Source organism: Pterocles gutturalis, unplaced genomic scaffold, assembly GCF_000699245.1.
Source record: "Pterocles gutturalis isolate BGI_N339 unplaced genomic scaffold, ASM69924v1 scaffold15834, whole genome shotgun sequence".
Classification (NCBI taxonomy): Eukaryota; Metazoa; Chordata; class Aves; order Pterocliformes; family Pteroclidae; genus Pterocles; species Pterocles gutturalis.
The window spans coordinates 48052-63509 of NW_010133505.1; the positions used below are offsets into that span (position 1 = coordinate 48052).

Here is a 15458-nt window from a genome sequence, read left to right on the forward strand (position 1 = left end):
TGATGAGACGCGCCAAAGGGGACAATGAACCAGCTCAGCCAGCCTGTCACAAGCTTCTCTGCCTGGGAAAAGACCAAAATGACAGCTATGAGATAGTTAATGAATGTATTAGCCAATGTATTTTGGAACCACGTTGAATTAAATCAGAAAAGGGCCCCTTATTCTGGGACAGGAGTGCCAGATTAGGAATTATCCTGGAATTTCCCCTTTAAATTCACATAACCTGTTACTCTGAATTAACCTCAGCTCCAGAAAAACCCCAAGGCTCGAGGCCACAGGATCTACTCATTAAGAAGTCACTACATTAAAACCTCCCCATTTCATTTTCACACCTTTGAATATGTGCTTTCCAGTTTGCAGCCCTTGTGAAATTTAATTTCCCCAACCCACCAGGCTACTAATCATCAGTAAAGATGTTTCCCAGTTTAAACACAGAACTGAAGAGGGAAAGACGCTGCTAATCCTCCAGCCACAGCTATCACAGGCTCAGCAGGTTCTTCCAGCTCATCAAGTCAACATGATTCAGAAGGACTTGTGACACTGGATGTGAAGATGAGGAGACAGGGATGGATTTGCAGAGAAATTTTCCCTCTATCCCAAACGTTCAGCAGCTCCCTCGTGGAATTAGCCCACCTACGTTTCTGTGATTTGCACTATCCTCCATGACCCACCATCCTCCCTATCTGTGCTGACAGCTTCTAGGCTTACACGTAACGTCTCTTCACCAATATGTCACTGGTGATAAACTGATCATCTCATTTCTAGTCCGACAAAGCCAGAACACACCTACATACTGTTAATCAAGCCAGTGCTACTAAAGGGAAAAAAGAGAGTCCCTTGCTGAGGCCACGTAACAGAGCAGGAGCAGCACACAGACACACTCACAGCAGCGTAAGAACTTGGGGATGAAAGAACGAACAGCCTTTGGCCAAAACAGTGAACCTGTAATGCAGGAGGATTAATTATGGTTGGTTTACAAATCAGGGCCAGATGTGATCAAATCTTTCTCCCCACCCTTCCTGCTAAGTCTTCGTAGAAGGTCCTTAAAAAAAAAAAAAAAGCCTGGGAAAACTGAAAGTAGCAACGGCCCTTGTTCCAGCTTTGCTCTGCCTGCTGCACCTGACACGTGTGCGGTGCTTTACCTGGGACAGGCTCAGGGTATGGATTCATTACATTGGGAGCGTTGTAACCATGTGTTAAGAAGAGCACTGGGTTTCTCCATTTTGCTGTTCCTCCTGCTCCTCTCCATCCTTAATGCATGATGGGGTCAGAGCACGGGGTAGGCAACAGCTGGCAGGACATCTACTACCAGCTAGCCATCTGGCTCTGGTTACCCTTCACCTTATCCCTACAGTGCCAGTCAGCCTGGCCAGACAAGAGTTTCTGCTCTACACAGTTAACTGTGGACAGCAGCTATTTCACCATCAATGGACTCCAAAAGCTTCCATAGCCCCATCATGTATTTCTGTGGGAGGCAGAAGAGACAGGGAACCACAGTGATCCATCCGCACTCTGCAAAGAGGAAGATGCCAGGATGCCTTGCAAGCCGCAGAGGACTTGCTGCAGTTCAAAGAATTTACTTCCCAACCTGAGCTCCCTCTGCAGAGAGGAGACTCACCTTTTATGGATAACATATCTCACACGCTGCTGCTTGCTTTATGGGGAAAAGGGCCATTTCTACAGTTGCACAGAGCTTTTTAAAAATCTTGCACCACCTTGTGTCCCCAGGATAATTCCATGAATGATGAGGTTATTTTTTTAAACACAAAAGCCAACAAACCAAAGAAAAACCATACAGCTCTTGTCTTCCTTCATGAAAAGAGATGTAAAAATAGCCCCCCCTCTCCAATAAAAAGACTAATAACTGTTTTTCCTCTGGTAAAATATTTCTGTTGTAAAGCCCTCACTGAGAACCTGTCTAAATGCAATGAAAGTGGGTTCATGATTATGTGAATTCTATTAAGTAAATCTCCCACTACACCTACTCCACTGCGCTCTTTTTCTTCCCAAGGTAATTAACATCTCTGCAGAGTTGGCTTCCCACCTCCTCCACCCAGTCTAAATTTCTGAAATCTCCTATTTTTGCTTTGACATCTGACGAGAATTTTTTTTTTTTTCCTTTTAGGCACAGCACACACATCCACCCACCCACACGATTCAAACCACCAGCAGCTGTTTCATGAAGAAAATCCACAGCAAGGATTTTCAAACCCTCTATGCTGGAACAAATCGTTACCCAGGAATTTCATGCAACATTTTCTAAAATATATAAACCAAGATGCTTGTGTGTTTTTTTCCACATGAGAAATAAGATTTATAACTTATCAGAGACAGGAAAAATAATACAGAGCAGGCTCTTTATTTTTGCCTAGTGACTAAAATTGGGGTGAGGGAGAAGGTTGCATTACCTACAATTAAAAAAAAATCCCATAGTTATATCACAGTCATGCTTTGGAGCATTTAATAGAAGGATATAGTCTTTGTGTGGGGTATAACCACTGCCCTATATGAATCATTTAAACACTGATCATTTCCTGAATCCTTCAAGCTCTATGACAATAGCGTCACTTAAGCCTGAAGGTCCCTTTGCAGAGGTCAGAAATGGCATGGCCACATGGCATCGGCAAAGACTCCTCTACACACCCCAGGGAGCGGTCAGCGGTAGGATAGCTTACCACTTCCTCTCTAAAATCTGGGAAAACTGTCCCAGAATGGCTGAGAAGGGCAGGTACATTATTTTTAGGAGATGACAAGACCTCAAAGTGGTCACTGTTAGATGACAGCCGAGTGCAACCAGGTCTAGCAACATTTAGGAGCAATACACTGACATAACTGAAGACACAAGGTATCTATGAGATAATATAAAACACCAGTCCTCCTGCATCTTCAGAAATGCCTCATCCCTTATTTTGCTGTTAGAAAATAAAGCTAGGTGGAGGTTCACTGGGGCTCACACTATCATCTTTCTCACCCCTTAGGGAGAAGCAGCTGGTTGACAGTCATTTACACTATTCCTCATAACAACCACTGTGCCACTGGATGCGACTTCACAATCCAGAATCAAGAAAGAAGCAATGCTTATGCTTGGGTTTTTGGTTGTTTGTTTTGTTTTTGTTTGGGTTGGTTTTTTTTTGGTTTTTTTTTTTGGTAAAACTAGGAAACTATTGCTGTGAATTATGTTTGATGCTCAAATTTTAAGAATACACAATGCAGTGTAGTTTATTTATAAACTCCATCTGGCATGACTTGATTAGCAAGTCTGATACATTAACTCTCCAAATAGGGATTTCCAAGTATTGGATACCTCTGGCACTACAGCAGAGGGGGGAGAAGGGAACAAATAATTTATAAAGCTGTTTCAGTGGACAAGCAGTCCTTAGAGTTTCATAAAGCACAGCTTATAGGAATTATTCTTTATTACTTTCAGTAGCTGAACTTAAAGAGGGAGTAAAAATCCCTGATTAGGAAACCAACAGCTAACCAGTGCTGCATTTATTGCAGTTTTTTGACAGAAGCCTCTAATACCCTGGGAGGAGGAAAAGGCGGAAAGCCTGAGGGGATGGAGCATGCACTCAGATCTCCTTTGGGCACAATGTTCCTGAGCCCCCTTATAATTTCTTTTGGAAGAAAAAGGCAGCACAGTGCAAAACCCACAATTAAGCTGAGAACCACTGCACTCACTGGAGTCTGGTGTGCAGGTATGGAAGTTTTTACCTTCTGTAAATTCACCTATTTCAGTCTCATCCCACAGATTTTGCTTTGAGCAGCTAATGAAACCAAAAAGATGAGGGAAAGCGTCTGCAAACTCCACCATGTTGTGCCTGTGCTGATGATGTTACTAAAAACTTTGATTTTTTTTTTCTGAATTTTCACCTAATTACAGGCATGGATTATTTTCACCATGGATTTGTTCAAGATTCTCCAAAAGCTTCGCTAAATTCAAGGACCATGACCCAAACCAGGCATCCTTTGCTTAATCCCAGGTTTCTTTACAATAACATTATATGGTTTAATTAACCTCTCTGCCACATTCAGATGTCACATTCCTACATGTGTCTGGTGATCAGAAACAACCCTGAGTGAGGCAGTTACCTTCTGAAACACTTTCTTCTACAGAGCTTTTCCAATAAATTTTATGAAGAGGTTTTAAAAAGGAAAAAACCTACCCAACCAAAGTCTCCCTACTTGCTGATGAGTGGTGGAGCAAGAAATCCTCTAGCATGGATTTCTATCTTTTCCTTTTTTTTCTTTTTCTTAAAGAGTACCAAATTGTGTTTCTGAAAAGCTTTCTGCAACATTGATCTCCTGGATTCAGTTGTGTGTGGTCTTTCCAGAGCCAGTAACACACACATGCACTGTACATAGGAGCAGAAGAATGAGCTGGATAGGATCAAACTGTGGCAGATGTGCTTCTGTTCTTCTGTCAAGGATACAGCTGTTGCCAGCACTTTGTTATCTTTTCTCCTAAGCTTACTAACCAGCTTCTGAAGGATTTATTTCCAGAAATAATCCAGAGAATGAACGGAGGATTTTTCACATTTCAAAGTTAATAACTTGGAAACAGATTAATGTAGAAACATTTAAGTGATATGAGCTCTACAGCTCTAGACTCTTTTTTTTTTTTTTTAAACCAAAACACATCCTCAGCAGATGATCAGGATTTCTGGTGGTTGCAGTCTCAATGGACCCACCAAATTTCCGGGCATTTACTTTGCTCAATTTCTCAGCATTTGACAAGCTCTTCTTCACCTGAAGCCCCAGGTCTTGTTTGTGCAAATATTTTTAATTTTTCCTTCCACTCCCAGCTCATCTCCACTAGATTTAGCAATTCTGAAATCACCGCTCCAGTTAAGCCCTAACAGTATTTTTTTTAATCCTCTGAACACTCAAGGACCTGTCCCCACAAGCGCACCCCATGCCACTAGCTCCACCTATCTAAAGCAGTCTTGGTAACTGCTGAAATTCTCCTGCAGACACAACTCCAGGCAATGTACTGTCCTCCCAATTATTAAATCCTGCACCTCCCCTCAGCCTGAATTTCTGAATACTTGATTATCACCTTGAGCAAATAAAGGATGATGCCAGCAGGTAGTCTCATGCTTGGCTGACAGTTCTGCTTCTCCTTTATGCTGTATTTCATCACCAAATTCCAAATAAAATGTTCTCAAGTTATTTTAATGTCTAGAGAGAAACAAAAACTCAAGTAACTTTAGTCAAGCCGAGTACCCCACAAACAGACAACACAAATATTTTAAGATCATCGGGGACTGTTTTTTCCCTAATTTCATTCACTCTTATTTCAAAGATGTCTTCGAGAAGCATGCGAAGCCCTGGTCTATGTAGCAGAAGGATCCAGTGATGGCAAGTTTTCCTTAAATTGAGAGTTCCCCCTGAATCCTTCAAAGTGATGCTAAAAATCTAGAAGTTGCACCACCACAACTCTAACACCTTCCAATGAAATCCAGAAATAGCTATTAAAACCTGCACAGTAAAACTATTAATTATTTACTGCAATTTGTTTCACTGTCTGAGTGAGAGAGACTGGTTCCAGCTCAGGTTAGGCTGGTGTGCTGTGACTCCAGGCAGGACGGAGGTTCTCCTGCTCTTTATCTGCTCATCACACAAAATGAAGAAGAACTTCGCTGCGAAAGGAGCATCCGCCTCTCAGAGAGCAGCCCAATCCCGTTTCATTGTTTACAGCGACAACAAGCCGAACAGGGACAGCAAAAAGCAGCTAGAGCCTCTTCAGTCATTTTTACAAGTACTTTGTTTAGCGCAGCTGGTCCTAGAACATGTCTCCAGCAGGTGAGCACTGATCTCCAGCACAGGCTGGGAAATCTGAACTGGGAAAAGTCCACACTGCAGCTGCCTTACGAAGCAAACTAGTCTGATGAGAGTGGATTAAATGACATCAAATTATTTTAAAGGCTCTAATATGGATTCACAGAAGTTTAGTAAATAGATATTATTATAGTTGTTCTGTTTCAACAGTAAAGTACTTATCTCATTATGTATATATAAATATCATAAAACCACAACTAATGTTTTTACTTAATAGTCATCATACTAGCATAAAAGCAATCAGATGTTTATTATAACATACACACAAACTATGCACAGTGGAAGATAAGATTATGCATTAAAATGATATTTTATACCGTGCTTTTGTATTTCAAAATATATTCTTCCTTTTATGTGGGGGGTTAATTAGTTCCATTTGTTGGAATTACTGTTTTATGGCTGCAGTATCATCTCCAGCTCTAATAATCATGTTGAAATCAGCTCCAATAGTTCATAAAATACTTAACATAGTGTGATAAAGAGAAGAGGAAGGCCATCAAATGTGCTCGAATTTCTGTATTACAGTAATCAGCCAGACCAGTACTGGAAATTTTTTCTTACCGCATATGAAGGTTTCTTTTGTGGACTGGTATGGCCAAGAATGCAGCAACAGTGGATCAATCGGCTCAGACCTCCAGAGGTCAAAATCTGGTCACCTTTCCACCCGCTTACCCTAATGCGGTGTCAGCCTTAAGCTGGGATGTCTTCTGGGCTCTTCAAACAGTAACAAGTGTCACACACTGCCTTTTCAATAAAAGGTCCTTTTCATGTGGGTTCTTAGTGTCAGAAATATAAGTAAGCCCTGTTTTATGGCTGGCACTCTTTCTGGAACAACCAGAAGAGAAGGGATTTCCCACCCAGCCTGGGAAAAACAGCACAAAGGGCAGAATGAGCATGGCAGAAAAAGTTGGGAAAAAAAGAAATATTAATCTCAGTTACCCAGTGGTTAAAAAAGCTGGAATAAAAAATATTTTCTGCTAATTTAATCAGATTTTACAAGCAGAGGCTCTCTGCAAATCGTAGTCCTGTCAGTGCTACAGTCAGCAAAATAATCTTCAGGGTGAGGAGCGGGGGCTGTCGGCACTTTGGCAGGCACAGGGCAGCCGGCTCGGACCCCAGCGTCACCACGCTCCTCTGGGATGCACACAGCACTCCTGATGAGCAATGGCCATAAATAAAACTAGGGCAGGAAAAACCAGAAATAAAAGAATCTTTGACAAAACACATATATGCTCACCCCCACCTTTCAAAGTCATGGCATTTAATTCAGGATTTCTCTACACACATTAAAAGGTGACACACCACTTTGTAAGGTCACTTCTCAGGTACTTTTACATCCCTTTATCTTTGGCTACCCAAGGCTGTCAAGCATCCTCTGATCATTTCACTACAAAATTATTAAAGCTGAAAATTTAGGTAGTTAAAAAACCTCAGGTATTTAAAAAGAATAGGTATTTTTAAAAAGAATAGGTATTTTTAAAATATAAAACATGGTACACCACTCCACCTAATTCATCGAGCATGGGGTCAGGCAAACACACACTGATGCTCTGAATGCCCACAGGAAAGGTGATGTAGTGACCGCTTCTGCTACGCATTACTGCAAATCTCATCCGAGAGGTCTCAGCAGCACAGTTAAATGCTGCCCCAACAGCGCAGGCCCCCAGCAAGGTACGCATGGCCAGAAGCCTTTTATAATTCAGTGACAAAAACTTTGTAATATCTAATTACTTGGTAGGTTTTTCCTGAGAAAGAGTTGCTATTGGTTTAATGGCTGAATTTACAACAATAAAATTTTAAAAAAAGAACATGGAGAACTAGCCAAATGAAGGAATTTCATCTGTGCTACCATACCCTGCAATTTTTTCCCTGTGAAAGGAAAGCTTCTTATATCTAAGAGTCACCTTTTGGCAAAATACCCTAGGATATTTTTAACAACTATGTCTTAAAATACTTCCATTTCCATGGGCAAAGAAAATGATTTGTTTTGAGTCTCTGAACATAGCACTGAAGAACTCCAAATTTCCTCTGCGTGTGCTGAGGATGCCTGCCTCCAGCCGTGAGAATAAAAAAAGCGTGGTCATAAAGAGGTGGGCAGCTATTAAATTAGGTAGCAATTAGGACGGGTACAGGAACTGAGAAAGCCAGAAATACATCAAATATTAGCAGATTTACATATCACTCCTTCTTGTCTCCCTAAATATCTGCTACCGCATGCTGCTGGGGCTCTGTCCCTGCCAGCTTCGTTGTGCTCGGGAAATCACACTGTCCGCTCCGGCTGCGACACTCCCTGAGAGATCCCATTACAAGGGCACACACACCACTTCATCAAACAGCTTCAGCACACCATATAACGTACGGTATTCGCTTTGGGGAACACTGCATGAATACTGATTGGCAAAGTTTGGCCCATATTCTTATTCTTACTAATTGCAATTTACTTCAGAAATAGACCCACTGATTTTGCTTTCCCAGCACAGCAATTTTTCTGGTTCTCTCTTCAATACTTTCACACACTTACGCCCAGCTAAGCTGCTGATCTTCAATATTCAAGGTAATTGTTAGGTAATAAACTCTTTTAAATGATCTGGCAACTGGGAATGAGTGTCAGCTGACAATTCTTTTTTTCTCTGAAACACAAAGTCCTTGCTTCTGTATCACATATTTGCCAAAATTACCCTTGCAATCTACTCATCTTTTAAACCCCAGTTTTCATTTTTTCTAGTCAATCTGTCTGAGCATCTCAGAGACAACGTAGGACTGGCATCTGAGATGACTCTTACTCTGTCACTTTGCTGCCACCGTCTCAAAATGTCTCACTATACAGTTTATTGCTGGGTATTAATTTTTAAGATAGCTTTATGTTCCTTATTAACAACTTATTTCTCAAAAGATAAAAATGATGTTGTTGCAATCACAGGACCAGTAGACATCTAACATCCGAACAGCTGAAAACGAGGACAGAAGCTTGTTTCTGAGGGATTATATTTTTTCTCAAATTCCATACAGAAACAAGTTTCTCATCCTTTCCCCTTTGTCTACGTTATTTGGATAACACATATCTCCAATTTATAAAAAGTAAACTCACCAACCAGGGCACTACCATGCACTATTCCAGGGGATAATGGAGAATACTGGCTTGAGTAATTTCCATGCTTTCAAACTTTCTTTTCACCTCTAAAAGGCAGAATAATGTAGGTCACTTTTAATGAGGAGCCTTATGTGTGGCTTTCCCCACACACTCCACAGCAACCGGGTACTTACGAGTTCATGTTCTCCCTGCATCATCACCGTATTTTGTCATTTTTCAACAGAGTTGACTTTTGCCCACAACGCCGGGCACTTTCATATGGTAAAGCCTCTTGGCTGCTTCATTAACTCTGCATCAGTGTGTGCCTTTGCATTTCACTGTATCATTTCCTCCAGCATTCATTATGCCACAGTTTAAACAGCCTCTAGCTAGAAACTTCTTAAAAACATCACGATGAAATTACTTTCTCGACAACATACAAGTCAATTATAACGTAATTAAAAGACATAGTAATCTACTCCCTTGTTGGGGAACGGTATCTTGGTTAAGATCATACAGCACATACTCGTACAGTATCTGTGAAATCTTTTCTATAAGTTCTTAGCTACTGTCCACAGCACCTGTTCTTCTGTCAAAGACACAGGAATTATAATACCTGTTCCCTTCTAGCTTTGCAAACGTGAGGAATTAAAGTGGTACAAGCTGCTCTGAATCTAGGCTCTCCACTTTTCAGTGCTTGACTCCCCAGGCATTTCAATGGCATTTTTTGTCATTGGGCTGGGAAGATCTGGAAGAAACCTGGCATGTGGAAGGCATGCGCTCTTGCCCGTCATATCAGACACCTGGCTTCCAGCACGAGCCTCTTGCATATCCCTCTGCAAGGGAAGAGTTAAGCTCCCTTGAATTCACTCTCATCCCTGCCTTCACCCTACTCCCTTTCTGTCCTATTTTCCTCTTTTCTGCGATGTCCATCTTCACCACCTCTGCACGTACCAGCCAGGCCCTTCTGCCCTCCCCCACCACTTGGCAAATGGGGAAGGACCCAAAGGCAGGTTTCTACTGCACCAGCAGCAGAGCCAGGCAACCCCCTGCCCCTCTGCTAGCCGTGCTCGCCAAATGAGTCCCCAACAGTTACGCCTTTAAACACACGGGCTCAGGGGTTCCCTTAATCCTCCCCTTCAGCCCACTCCTAAACCCTTCCACTCCCCACTGCCCTGCGGCACCCCTCCTCACCCTCCTGTGCCCCAGGGGCTTGGGGACAAGGGACAGGGACCTGCCAGGAAGGAGAAGGGGACAGGCTATGGCTGCCAGGTGAAGAGAGGATGGGGCTGAAGGACAGGGGACTGCACAGGGTCCAGACCTTCGGGGACAGCAGCAGCAGCAGCCTGAGGAAGCCACAGGTGTGAGAATCCCAGCCCATCAGGCTGGTGGTGCATCATAAGGAAACTAAATATTCATCAGGTTGACATTACACAGCCTGTCCCATGTTCTGCACGACAGCAGTGCTGACAGGTTTCAGCAGCCCTGTGCTCCTCTGCCCTGCCCAGAGTGATACTTTGAATCCTAAAAGTAAAATAAAACTTCTGCAACCAACTAATGAACAATGTTTAAGTGAAGGGTCCTGTATTCTTCATCACTTTAAAATATGTAATGGACACTATGTCAACATGAGGTAAAAAAAAAAACAACAAACCAAAACAAAACAAAAAACCCAAAATGAATCCAACTGCTGCATACAAACTGGATTTAAATGAGATTTCTCTGCAAGCCAATGCGCATCATATGTGCTTGTGTAAAATAAGCTGTTAGAACAGCCCCTTTGCAGTTTAGACGAGGATGGAGAGTTGTAAGAGATACACGTCCTTCATCACCCGCTTCCTTCTAGGGCCAAGTCCCTTAATTTACTTGAGCTTCAGCTTTTCTGTCTTTAAAACAGGGATAACTTCTGCCTGCAGTGATGCTGTGATGCTAATCCATCTGGTATTTGCCAACACACAGAAGACTTTATTCTAATAAGTGAGATGTGCGGAAAGCAGGACAACATAACCGATGCTCTCCATATTCTTCCTCACAGTCTTACCTAGTTTCATTTTTGGCTAGAAAAGTAGGTCAAAACACTACACAATAGTTGTTTGAGGGAGAAAAGCAACTTTTAACTTAGCTGGGTATAAACACCCTTCTTTTTCCAAATCAGCACTCTTAAAAGGGACAGGCAGGGTAACTGGGGACTCTCCAGAGGTGAGCGTGAAGGCAGCATCTCTTCTTGACCTGTTCCTTAATCAGCAAAGGTTCAATACAAGAGGAATAATTCATGTGGCCAGCAATTGATTCTTGCTCAGGAAGCCCCAGGGGAGAATTTTAATCATGGAAAGCTCACCTTCTTCTGAGACACGCTGAAACGGCAGGGTGGTTCCTTCTGCACGGCTTTTGGGCAGATTATAAAGCTGGGATGCCCATCTTGTGCTCAGCACATGCTTTGCAGTGCTGGGCAGGAGCCTCTGGCTGTGGGCATATGCTGCTGCTGCAGTTTTCCCTCCTCTCCCCCCTCCTCGTCCAGTAATTACTTTCTTTTCATTAACTGGTCTTAATGCATGCATGCACATCCGCAAAACAAGCAACTCACTGCTCCAAGTACAGCAGTTTTGGCTTGGAAGTCGTGCTTGCCTGGGTTTGTAAAGCCAACAGCCCACTAGCACCAGCCCCAGCTTTGCCCGAGCAGGAACGTCCGTGGGGTGTAAGCAAGTTGGGAGGTCCCAGCTTTCTCCAGCAAGTTGCAGGGGTTGTGTGTGCTGTCTGCAAACCAGGGCAGCCGGGGCAGCTAGTTGGCGTGGAAATGAACACACCGGCACAAGCAGCGTAATGACGGTGATACATTAATGCTGTACCGATGTCAGCGACACATTACCATCAATTTAAGCAGGCAGTATGGCTGATTTATAAGCCCATATATAACCAAATACAGCACAGGAGGTGTTTGGAAAAACAAGCATGTGAAATAGGCATGACAAATAGAAAAGCTTTATTAAGGGATGATTTCTGTGATCCCTCTCTCCCAAGACAGTGATATTTTAACATCCTCATCCAGCCAGGAACACAGATAAACAGGCTGTAAACTTGACTCATTATCCTGTGGTTTGTGCTTTGGCAGAAATGACCGATGATTTTTGTATATGAGTGAAATGTTTTAACTTATACCTCTGACTGAGGTCTGCTAGGGGAAGGCGGTCACCTCATGAGTTACTTTGGAGGGACTAATCAGAGGGATGAACCCAGTATGTAATAAAAACTCTTGTCTGCACAACCCATTCAACCCGACTGACTGGGGTTCTTACAGGAAACACTTCAGCACACTAGCTGGTAATGGAAAGTGAAATAAGAAAAAAAGGGTGAGGGGAGGAAAGCCTTCGTACCTATTTTGTCACCTGATGCTGATGAACTCAGTGCAAAAGCTGAAGAAAATGAAGTGCTAACTTGTAAGCAGTTCAACCCAGGCAAGTGAATACATAGTTGGCATTTATATTAAAAGCTCTAGTCTGCACATATCTGTCTCCTCATTCCCTTGAAAAATAACATTTTTTCACCAAAAAGGCCTCAGCCTTATCTACTGAGCACGGGGGTAGTTTTAGATACTGTGCTACAGACTCAATTTGGACACTTAAAGCTCTTGGCTCATTCAGATCGTGAAATCAAACTAGTCAGGGATAAAATCAATTAAGTTTGGCAAAGTAATTTTTAAAGTGCCCTGTGTTTTTCCAGTTATCACTACAAGTATCCATAACGGATTATATAATTAAAAAGTAAGCATTTACGAACTTCAGTGCTTAATGTAGCCCACCTATGTCTACCTTCAGCCAGGGCTGACAGTCACGATCCTCTCCACACAGTAAACACGCCGGGGTACCATCAGCCTCCTACCTTGGCTCCATCCACACTGATAATCCGATAGCTGTTTCTCGTGCTGTCATAGAAGTAGGAAACAGTTACAGCCTGCTTGCTTGCGGGAACCCAATTCTTCTTCGTGCTGGGGTCAATTTGGAAGACATGGGCTCTGGTGGTGAAGATGGGCTGTTCTCTGGAATAGGGAGGGACAGGAGAAATGGATGCATGAGTCTGCGGAAGATGAAATGTCCCAGAAGCCCAGCCTTGACCAGGCATGCTGAAAGTGCAAGGCAGAGAGCACCTGGCAATCCCCCAAGGTGCAGCAGGGATGCTGCCAAGCCACGATCCAGCCTTGGGTACCTCTCCTTGGCATCGCTACGTGACATTCAGTGCCCTACAGTCACTGCCATAGCCCAGGAAGCAACTGGCAGCACAAGGCCAGTTTTTTTCCCCATGCTATACTAACTCAGCACCCACCTCTTCCTCAAAATGGACACTCACACGTATTCCTTTTTTCCCCATCCACATATTTTGGCAAAACCAACAACAATCCCCCCAAGGCTGGATTTCCTCCTGCCACGCATCCCTGTGAACCACTGCCTGCAGCCAGGGTTCCCCTGCGGATGCACCAATTCCAGCGACACACAGGCACGGTATAATTACTGAAATATTAATCTCTGTCCTTAGAATCACACTGTGCTGTGGATGTGCATGAAAATTTCATCAGATGGAAAAGGAGTCAATCATCCTAGGGAGCGAGGGGGAAAAGAAACACAACCAAAACCCTGTACTGATGTGTATCACCTTTCAGTCCAAAGGTGAGGTTCTGCCTCTGGGACCCCGTTCCTAAACACCAGCCCTCCTCAGGTGCTTTTACTCATCAAGAGTAACACAGTGGAGGGGTTTTGTTTTACCTTCAACATGGGAAAATGCAAATCACACATAAAAGCAGAGAAGATGCAGGACCAAAAGAACAAAACACAGCACAAAGTGATCTAGGTTGAAGATCAGAATGGAGACTTAAAGGCAGCAAAACTAAATTCACTTTAAACTATACACTTAACCAAAGTTTAGAAGTAGAAGTGAATTGCAAATCAAGGTCTGTTCTGCTTCTATATACATTTTTATGCATTTAGGTCTTAAAAACTACAGTATATAATGGTCTATATTTTCATCACATATAAAATATTATATCACAAATAGTTACACTTGACAGAATTACGACAGTATTCAAAAAATTGTACTACAGTAGAGTCAACTCTCAAAAATGTTTACCACATGGAAACGGAAAAGGCTGGCAGGCTGAATTTTGCACAAAGCAAATGAAAAGATTTAGGTGAAAGGCCAGAGAGATCTCTCGCTCTCATATGCTATTCTTTCCTATTCACATAAAGAATTCTCTTCTATTATTCTCCATCTGATAGTTTTGGAACTATGTTTTTATTAAGATTTCTGTAATCTTCAGCTCCTTGTACATCCACCTGTGCATTTTTAGAACAGAACAATTTCAGGTACTGTACATAGGAACTGTATCAAACATCACATGTTATCCTGACCGTTGCAGTTAAATTAAAATCAAGGGGAGTAAATTTACAAATTGTAAACAGATTAAGTCACCAAACTGTAGAATTAGCCCAGGACAGACAGAGCGAGCTTGCAAAGCCAAGCAGGACCTCAGGAGGGAGAAAATGGAAAAAGGTCTCCTTGCAATACGTATGCAAAGCTTTACATTTTTCCAGGGACTGCCATACAGATTTCTGGATGGGTAGCTGTGCTGAACTCTGTAAAATACTCATATGAAATAAATTGAAATTACAATGGGACTGCCATATTACGGCTGTGAAAGAGCATCACTTGCTTCAGTTCTTCCTGATCAGGAACTCACCGAGTATGACTCTCATTTCACACGCTGAAATCGATGCAGTCCTTAGCTGGGAGGAAAGAAGGGGCAGGTCTCCATAATATTTTTTAAATAATTCCATCCTCCATTTCTCACAATTAGCAGTGTAACACCCACAAAGGTCATGGCATTCGTCTGTGATAAGAAATGCAGGGAAGGGAAGTTTCCCCCAAGCTACCAACTCTTTCACTCTAAAAACACGTACTTTCCCTAAGTGAAGAATAACTTTGAATTTATTTCGCCTACTTAGCTCTGAATTTTTAGTGGATTCTAATAATAATTGATTTTGCTGATGGTAATATGACCTATATAGTGCAGTCGGAACTTTCTGAAGTTTCCTCCATGCAAACCCATTCCCCAAACAACTTGAACTCTGTTAACTCACCTGAACAATACCAGAAAACACCGTTAAAACCATGCCTGGCCTCTCTGCAGCAGAGTCAGCATATAAACTAAACCTGGAGATAACAAAAGCAGAAAGAGGGGAAAAAATATCTATCTCCATTTTTTCAGGAGTCTTGTAGCAGCTACTGTTGTCAACAGGAGCTATATACTACATCCAAGTGGATAAATTAATAGATAATGAAGCTCAGGCCTTGAGACAGCTGTCTATCCCTTTGGGTGGGGATTTTATTAAAAAGTAAAGGAAAAACCTGACTATGTTTCTAATCCTTATGATTATTAAACAGCAACAACAAAGTGCATTTTGTCTTCCTGGGTGCAAACAGCAGCCCTATCACTCACAGAGTGTGCTAGTTGATAAATTATTTAAAAAAATAAAAAAGAAAAGCAATGTGTAAACGTACG

The 15458-nt window shown here is 42.4% G+C and overlaps 1 protein-coding gene across 1 annotated transcript in view; it reads right to left on the bottom strand.

Annotated features, from left to right (window-relative positions):
• The window catches only part of HOMER2 (homer homolog 2 (Drosophila)), a gene marked incomplete at its 5' end in the record, with an annotated part of 33639 nt that extends 20695 nt beyond the window's left edge, over positions 1-12944 (bottom strand). Inside the window, one exon of the mRNA XM_010081268.1 lies at positions 12788-12944. Coding sequence (XP_010079570.1) covers positions 12788-12944 — 157 coding nt within the window. The remainder of the gene's footprint in view (positions 1-12787) is intronic.
• Between the last annotated feature and the right edge of the window lie 2514 nt (positions 12945-15458).